General features: G+C 50.2%; 1 protein-coding gene across 4 annotated transcripts in view; it reads right to left on the bottom strand.

Annotated features, from left to right (window-relative positions):
- trps1 (trichorhinophalangeal syndrome I) overlaps positions 1-8,973 on the bottom strand; it is a 103,435-nt gene that overhangs the window by 55,579 nt on the left and 38,883 nt on the right. For all 4 annotated transcript variants that reach the window (XM_042077329.1, XM_042077331.1, XM_042077332.1 and 1 more), the window contains exon 5: positions 5,618-6,413. In XM_042077329.1, coding sequence (XP_041933263.1) covers positions 5,618-6,413 — 796 coding nt within the window. The remainder of the gene's footprint in view (positions 1-5,617; positions 6,414-8,973) is intronic.

Raw genomic sequence — 8,973 nt, 5'->3', positions numbered from 1 at the left:
TGTGTGTGTGTGTGTGTGTGTGCGTGTGTGCGTGTGTGCGTGTGTGCGTGTGTGCGTATTTGCTTGCTTGCGTGTGTGTGTGTAAAATAGGGGAGAGGGGGAGAGATCAACAAAGGCATCAACACAGGTGCGGGTGAATAGCGTGTTAAAGAGCTGCCCATATGTGTGGGCCTCCTCGAGTGCCCCGCGGACGCAGCTCGGCCCTTGTTCCCCTCTCGTGAGCCCTCTCTGGGAAAACACACTCCCTCTGCACCAGCCAATTAGAAAACTTTGGAGAACAATTGACAAGACTTGCTCTCTGTGTCCCTGTTCTCCTGCTCCTCAAGGCTTCATGTTACTGAGGTAAGGGACAAGGGAATTATTGACTGTGCTATGCCTATGCTCTTTTTTGTCTAGGCTTGTTGGAAATAATGAAAAGAGTAGAGTGATATATATATATATATATATATATATATATATATATATATATATATATATATATATATATATATATAAGTAAATGAATAAAGGGAGTTGTGTAGAAGGATGGCCTTAGGGCTGTATTTTGAGAGCAGATCAGGATGTGCTTGAGAGATTGGTAGGAGCCTCTGATGTTACCCGGTGGAATACTCCGCTGAAGTTTTTCTTTTCCTCAAAAAAGTGCTTGGAGAGCGAATTCGCTTCTCTACCTGGACGCGGGAGACATTTCACGCTTCAAAGTAGTTCTCCAACTTTGGGGATGAGAGTCTCAGAAACCTTTTTCACTTGCGTAAATGAGCTCGTTAATAACACTACCTTTGGAGATGTTGGGTGCCTTACAATCACTGCCTAAATGCCTTAAAAAAGGATAAAAAAAAAAGAAAACAAACGGTGCGACAACACACATACAGGCCCACACACACTCCACAGACACACACACACACACACAGATGTACTGTAGATGCTCCACAGATGACTAACGTGCACTCAGCGGGAACACACATTTGTGGGCAATTAATGTGCCTAAAAAGTTAGTCAGAAAAAAAATCGGTGAAAGTGAGGGTAGGGACAGCAGCGGGGACAACTGGGGACGCTACACTTTTCATTTTCAAAACACGCGTCACTCCGTGATAGCCTTGTTTTGGCCTGCTGTGGGTAATTACAGATCAGTAGCGTAGCATGCCTCAGAGGACACCCCCCCCCCCCCCCCCCCCCCCACTTCTGACTGACCTCCCCCCGGGGTACAAACGGCTTGGATGTCGCAGGCTGGTCCGCTCCTAATTAGCGCCGACACCTTGGCTGGTAACGGGTCGCTGGTGTCAGAGTGTTGCGGAGGCCTCCAACCCTCTCGAGCCCTCATTGGTCTGCAATTGGTCTGCAGGGAGAGGAGGTCGGGGTGGGGTGGGGTGGGGTGTGTGTGAGGGGTTGGTGGGAACCACCATGGTGCTCATCATGGCATGACGGAAAGGAAAATGAAGGGAGAAAAGAAAGGGGAAAAAAAACAAGAAAAAGAAATGTGCTAGTGCGTGTCGCTTATCTGACTAAAGCTCTGTGAGTGATAGGCAGTTATGGCTATCTGTGGAGATAAACGGTCCCAGTGCAGCCGTAAGGGTGAATGGGCTGTGCTTGAAACATAATGGATAGCATGGAGATTGCTGGTCATATTCACTCCTCCATACACACAGACACAAGCACACACACACACACACACACACACACACACACACACACACACACACACAAACAATGACCTAGCTCACACCAACCGTGCGACTGCCTGTGCGTGTTGCCATGACGAACCCTTCATTATGTATCTGAGAGGTATTCAGGAAAGTGAGCTAGGGTAGGGGTGGTGTGTGTGTCTGTGTGTGTGTGTGTGTGGGGTGTCCACTCAAAGGGCCAAGGGTCAGTGTATCCACTCCCTCCTGTGTCAGTGTATCCACTCCCTCCCTGCTAAAACATCTCTAGCGCTGAGATTAGCGGGATATCTTGTGATATTCGATCGCAACATGTGACATTGTCTTATCTCTGGACGGTGAAGAGAAGAGAAGGGGGGGGGGGGGGGGGGGGGGCGGGGTATCTTGTTGCAGAGGGGAGCGAGATTGAAAAAAAAAGAAACAAAAACATGGCACGCTAAACCAGGCAGAACGGAGGCCGTAATGAGTACAGTGGCATAACCAAAACATAATTAAAAGCCAATGAACTCCTTCTATAATGAAGCACGCTTCGGGGACGGATAAGTAAATGAGTTTCCTTGAGCTGCTAAGACAGGAGTTGAGTGATCTCCGAGAAAGGAAAAAAAAAACGTGCGGTTAATTGCTCGCTGGCTGGTATGCGCTGCGAAAACGGGCGACTCTGTCGAATCTCTGGTGAGTGGAGCAAATGGCGGCGAGTTGTAGGACTTGGCGGCGCTCGCTGTCCTCTTTCAGGTTTCCCGGCGCACGGGCGCGCTCCTCCCTTGCTCGCTTGCTCGTTGTATAATGGGCGGCCCGATGACTCATGCGCTAAGTCATGGTAACTTTAAAAATATTGTGACAGACCATGGAGCCCTTCTGAGCCCCATTAAGCCCTCGCCATCACGAAAAAAGGGAGCGAGAGAAACCGAGAGGGAAAGAGAGAGAGAGAGAGAGAGGGACAGAGAGGGTGAGAGAGAGAAAGAAAGACGAAGGCGATGAAAAAAAAATCTGATTCAACGTTTCCTGAAGGTTAGCAGCTCGCAATCTCCTCCTCCCGCCCCCCCTGCCCCAGGCCCAGCTTCACTTCTTTCACACACTCTCTCTCTCACACACACACACACACACAATCACACACACGCTCGCTTGCCGACACGCCTCGGCCCTAATGACTAAACCACAGCGCGGGGGCCACACCCAGCCTCCAGCCTCCTGCCAACCCGCTCCCACAGCCATCCAAGAGGACTGGAGGAGTAGAGAGAAAAAACACCCCCCCCCCCCCAAAAAAAAATGGAGAGATCGCAGAAGGAAAGAGGGAGGGAGGATGGAGAAGAGGAGGGATAAAGGGCGAGGAGGAGGTGGGGGGGGGGGGGGGGGTTGTGGGTGGTAGAAGACTGGAGTCCTGCACGGAAAGTGATTATTCATACATGCAAACTGTGATCAAACAAGAGGGACAGAGAGGAATAGAGAGAGAGAGAGAGAGAGAGAGAGAGAGAGAGAGAGGGAGGAAAAAAATGGAGCGAAAAGGGGGATTTAGAAAGCAAATGAATCCAATGTCGTCCGCTGCCAACGTTCCTTACATCACATAGTGATACATTCTGGACTCAGAGGAAGGAGGGCATTCCCACGGGAGAAAGCAGCCGATCTCGGGATGAGAGAGAGAGAGAGGGATCGAGGTATTGACTGAATGGTGGGGGGAACGGATGGCGAGAGGAACGAGAGGAAATGATGTCAGAGCTCGTTGGCGCGGCCCTTCCCTCGCCTGCTCTCACTCTCTCTTCGACAGAGACTCTGTCTGCCAGACACAAGATCAAAGGCAGCCTCTGTGAGCTTTTTTTTTTTTCACGAGGACATAAATATACAGAATTTGTTGCAAGCACGGCCCACTCCCATCCCCCCCCCCACCCACCCCACACACACACACACACACACACACACAGACACACACACTCCCGCACACACCCCACAGCCAGAATCAGGGCTAAAGTATACACAATTGCAATGACCTTGAGACTTTTCTCTTCACAATTCACCTCCTCCATTGAAGGCATTTTTAAATGGAGGCCGGCGCTGTCAAAAACGTCAGATGGCGAGCGGCGCTTACACAGAGGCTCCTTTGTGGAACACATGTTTTTTTTGCATGGGGGTGTCGCGCCCATCAAAAGCCGCCTCTCCCTCAGCCATGCCATTCCTCAGCAGGCAGCACCTAGGAGCGTCTTAAAATAGCCTGTGCCGTTCCGCTTATCGCTCTGACACTTTAAACACACCAAGCTTGCGTGAGTGGGAGTGTGTGTGTGTGTGTGTGTGTCTGCATGTGTGTGTGTGTGTGTGTATGCGTGTGGCTATTTATAAACTCACAAACCTGACTTAATGAGGCCAATAGACATCCTGTAGCAGACTCTTATATTATCCTTGGGATGCAGTAGCCACTCTGAGACTGCAAAGGGATGCACTGCCTGATCAAATGGCTAACAAGAACAACACACATACACACAAGCGTGCACGGACACAGAAATATAAATATTTACATAGGCAGTCACACAGATGTATTCATCCAGACATACACACATTCCATCACACTCTAAATGCAACCACTCTCCTATCCCATCCATCCATCCATCCATCCATCCATCCATTCATCCATTCATCCATCCATCCCCACACACAAACACACACACACACACACAGACACACAAAGGTCTCCATCTATAGAACTGACAGCGTGTCAACTTGACCACTCAAGTGGAGTGATGGTGGAGCAGGGGGGCCTGTAAGTGTAAGTCTGCTGTCGTGCTGTTGGCGGCCATCGCTGCGAGCAGTGCTCTGGGGGGGAAGTAAAAAAAAGCCTGTCAAGCCGGCCAGCCTGTCCAGCGGGCGTTCAGCTCCGTCCAACGGCCTCCTTATTTATGACCTCGACCTGCCCGGCGCTAATGTGCGCTGAAAGGCAGCGGGTGACGCGACGCACCGCGCCACCACTCGGCTTGAACGGCGCTGTGTTCCATCAACACGCCGACGCGTATCTGGCCGAAAAAAAGACGGAGAGAGAGGGGAAAAAAAGACGGGAGGGAGCCCCTGAAGAGAGACCGCGTTGGCCTGCGCTGCCTGAGAAGAAGAAGAAGAAGAAAAAGAAGAAGAAGAAGTAGAAGGCGGCGGCCAAAGGAGGCCTGTGAAAGCGTTCAACCCTGCTGGGCTCGGTGAGCAGTGGGCCGCGGCCCGTGGAGGGCGTTTTTATAGTCAGGTCTTATCTGGAGGCGGGAGGCAGCAACGGTGGCCATCACCACAGAGGTTGAGTAGAGTGCTTACAGAGATGCAGTTGTTGTTATTGCTGCTACTGTTGTTGTTGTTGTTGTTGCTGCTACTGTTGCTGTTGTTGCTGCTGCTACTGGTGTTGTTGCTATCGCTACTGTTGTTGTTGTTGTTGTTGGTGTTGTTGTTTTTACTTGGGCTGCTACTACTTCTCACAGAAACACAAAGCCTTTTCATGGCTCATCATAAGAAACTTGACCAACTTGACAGAACTTGCTTCTGTATTGTTAAAGCAAGACGAGTTTTACATTTACTTGTACTGCAAGCCCAGACTGATCTGATAAAAAAAACATAGGCGCACACACACACACACACACACACACACACAAACACACACACGGATAGGTAGATACACATCTAAGGCCCTGACAAACATGGAGTCAGACAATGAAAAGAGGGACAGCGAGCTGCTGCCAAATAATTGATACCACTGGACTGGAGCCTGCTGTTTCATCAGTGCCGCTCAAGCCTGTCTGTCTTGGCTCATCATCACCTCAAGCTGTTCATACACTTCATCAACTAATACAGAAGCTGAAGGGGCATCAAGATTACAAAAACAGAACGAGGAAAAAGAAAAGTAAAGAAACTTTTTCAAATGAGAGACAGGCACAGAGAAAGGGAGAGAGGAGGGTGGGTGGAATAGAATAGAGGGTATGAATGGCCATGTTTGGCTTACTCACCCGTAGAAGTGACTGGGACTCCTCCTTGGAGCTCTTGACCTCTGTGGTGCCACCGCTGGAGTACTGCTGCGTCCCGTGACCTCCGCTCTTGTCCCCTCCTCCACCTCCTCCAGACGGGGTCTGGGACTGCAGGAAGCCCTTAGCGTCAGCGCTCAGGCTGAACACCAGCCCTGGCGAGTCCCTGAGCACGGCCGCCGCCGCTGCTGCTGCCGCTTTCTGCTGCTGCTCGTGCTGATGCTGCTGCTGCTGTTGGGCGGCGACGGCGTTGAGCAGGCCTAGCGCCCCCTGGGGGAGCTGGGAGGGGCTGCCACGCAGGATCTCCCGCGCCCGCTCCTTGGGCACCCACACCAGGCTCTGCACCTGGTCCCCGGCGCTGACCGCCGCGGCGGCGGCAGCGGCTGCTGCGGCGGCCGCCCCGGCTCTGGCCAGTGCCTCGGCCCAGCCTTTCTCCCCGCCCCGCTCTCCTCCTCCTCCTCCTCCGCCGCCTCGTTCGCGGATCAGGGGCTCCTTCTCGTCGGGGGCTTCGCTCTTGACGCCGGCCTCGGTGCCGGGGCCCGACTCGGCGGGCCGGCCCTCGGGCGGCGCCAGGCTGTAGAGCTTGAGGTCGCCCTTGCTCTCCTCCTTGATGCTGAGGGTGGAGGGCGCCGAGCAGCCGTTGGTGGGCGCGCCGCTGGCACTGGCGCCGCCGGGCTGGGCCGGGTCCGGGCAGTGCGCCGTGTTGAAGTGCTCCAGCAGGGCCGACGTGTCCGCCGCCGTGAAGCTGCAGTGACGGCACTTGCAGCAGCCGTGGACCCTCCTGTCGAGAGAGGAACACAAAAAGAACAGAGAAGTGAGTGAGGAGAACGGAACTGATCCGATCAGAACACAACGGAACAGAACCAAGCAGGGAACATTAGAACTGGATGCACCGCCAATAATCACATGACATAAACAGCTGGTTCTCCCAGATCTCAAGTGTACAATCATTATAACATATGTAAAATGCTCCTATTACAGTATACTACCCCTACTCTCCATGAAATTACCTGCTGGAATTGTAGAGTTAGCCTTCTAGCTAGTATTACACACATGAACCTAAAATAATACAATATAATCAGACCAGTGGAGATATATACTTCCACTCCTACTTGGACTACCCCAAAAGCCATTCAAACCTTTGAGGCAGCGAATAATAATCAAAGGTGATAAAAATTATAGAATAAAAGGTGATAAAAATACAGAATTACTTCTTTAATCAGTCTGTGCAGACTGTGCAGAGTGTAGAGCAATCTTATTATACAATTTAAATAGAAATGGTACTGGCAGACAAAATGCTGCACTCAAATAAAAATAAATAAATGCATAAATAACTGTTCACAGCTGCAGTGTGAAACAAAAAAAAACCTCAAGCCGATGGCAATCTCTTCACTGCCTCATCTCATAAGTAATCAAGCTGACAGTGAGCATCGAAATGTGATGCTAAAATGCAGACTCATCATGGAATCCTTTTTTGTTTGTGTTTTCTTTTTTTTGCATCTGCAGACATATATTCCAACTTTAAGTATGTGGCTATGCATTTATGGAGGGAATAAATCCCATGGAGGGGTCGTAAAACTCCTGATGGAGACCTTGGAAAAGGGAAAAAAGAGAGAGAGTGAGAGAGAGCGAGAGAAAAAGTTGAGGCGCAGAAAAATCACAAGCCCAGAGCGAAGAGTGGAGGTAAGGGAAGGCTGTGGTGGTGGTGGTGGTGGTGGTGATGCACGGCCCTGGCGAAATCCGCATCTGATTTACTGGAACACAAATGACTTAATGTTTTTACAGAAACATAAAACCCGGCAATGGGTGCCACAGCTCACAGACTGGCAGTCCGGACGAAGGCAAACAAAAAGATGATTTCCACTGGCAATGGCCTCCGTGAGTTTGTGTGCGTGCGTGTGTGTGTGTGCGTGTGTGTGTGTGTGTGTGTGTGTGTGTGGGCGTGAGAGGGAGAGAGAAAGAGACAGAGGGAGAGGGAGTGAGTGCATGTGTGTGGAAGTGTAAGAGAAGGGGAGAAAATAAGTGAGAGCATGCTTGCTTATACAAGATTTATGTGGCTCCATGAGAGAATTTGTGTGTGTGTGTGTGTGTGTGTGTATCTGAGTGTGTGTTGCCATGTTCCCATAGCCACTGTGTGTGCCAAGTAAATGTGTGTGTATGTGTGTGTGTGTGTGTGTGTGTCAGTAGCCTGTGTGCAGAGTAATTAGGCTAAAAGCCTCACAGATGCACCACAGTGGATGAGTAGTGTGTAACTCCAGCCATGCTGCCCAGCATTATCACATGGGCCCAGCAGAGGCCTCTGCCTCACTCCAGCTCAACAACTGTGTGTGTGTGTGTGTGTGTGTGTACGCGTGTGTATGTGCGTGTATGCGTATGTGTGCGTGTATGCGTATGTGTGCGTGTATGCGTGTGTGTGTGTGTGTGTGTGTGTGTGTGTGTGTGTGTGTGTGTGTGTGTGTGTGTGTGTACGCGCGTGTATATGTGTGTGGCTGAGTGGGTGTTCTGTGCCTATTTTATCGGCTAATTATGTATGTTCATAATTTATCCAAGTAAAGAGGGGGTTTATGTAAATCCAGCCCAGTCCATGAGGTTTTGATGAGTGTCCGTTGGCTGATACAGATAACTTGTAGGATAATGAGGGATTCTGGGGCTGAATAGGGGTGAGACTAAAAACAAAGGTACGGTGATATTATATATCCCCATCAACCAAAAATTAAGAATAGTAAATACAGAATTTGTAAAAAAACGAATTAATTCACATAGTAATTCTGTTTTTCCAGAGCATCACAACCCTCCACCCCCATATCTAGGAGTTCTTGATAGAGTAGTGACGATCATGACACGCAATTATAGTTAATTACCGTGAATACGACATTCCATCAAAATAGCCTATTTACATTTCCTGTCTGGGGTTAGAATGAACTGCACATTGTGTCTATTTTGTTTAATAGCATATCTATTCTTGTGCTGTGATATAACGTTATTATATGAGAAAAATGCCATGCTAGCATCGAGCCATGAGTTAACCTGTGATTCCTACCTCCTTGACCTTGTATGTGTATCTTATACATGCCACTGTGCTATAGTATTCTTCTACTATATTTCTGAAGGTGAGGCATGTCATGCAGCAGTCATGGAGGTGATAAAGCCTCAGGCCTGGTGTGAGGGAAACAGCGAGAGAGTTCTCTACATCATTCCAGCCCTGCCGCTGGCCTTCCCAGCATGCCGTTCAGCAATTTGTTTCCCACCTCCGGGAACAAACGGGAGCGGGGCAGGGAGGGGCTCATGGGGTGTCCGCTAGGTGTGCGGACTGTGGTGAGGTGCGTGTGCCCCAGTGGGTG

The sequence above is a fragment of the Alosa sapidissima genome, chromosome 21 (genome assembly GCF_018492685.1).
Source record: "Alosa sapidissima isolate fAloSap1 chromosome 21, fAloSap1.pri, whole genome shotgun sequence".
Classification (NCBI taxonomy): Eukaryota; Metazoa; Chordata; class Actinopteri; order Clupeiformes; family Clupeidae; genus Alosa; species Alosa sapidissima.
Note: the sequence above shows the minus strand (reverse complement) of the source record. Positions and strands in the feature narration are given on the sequence as shown.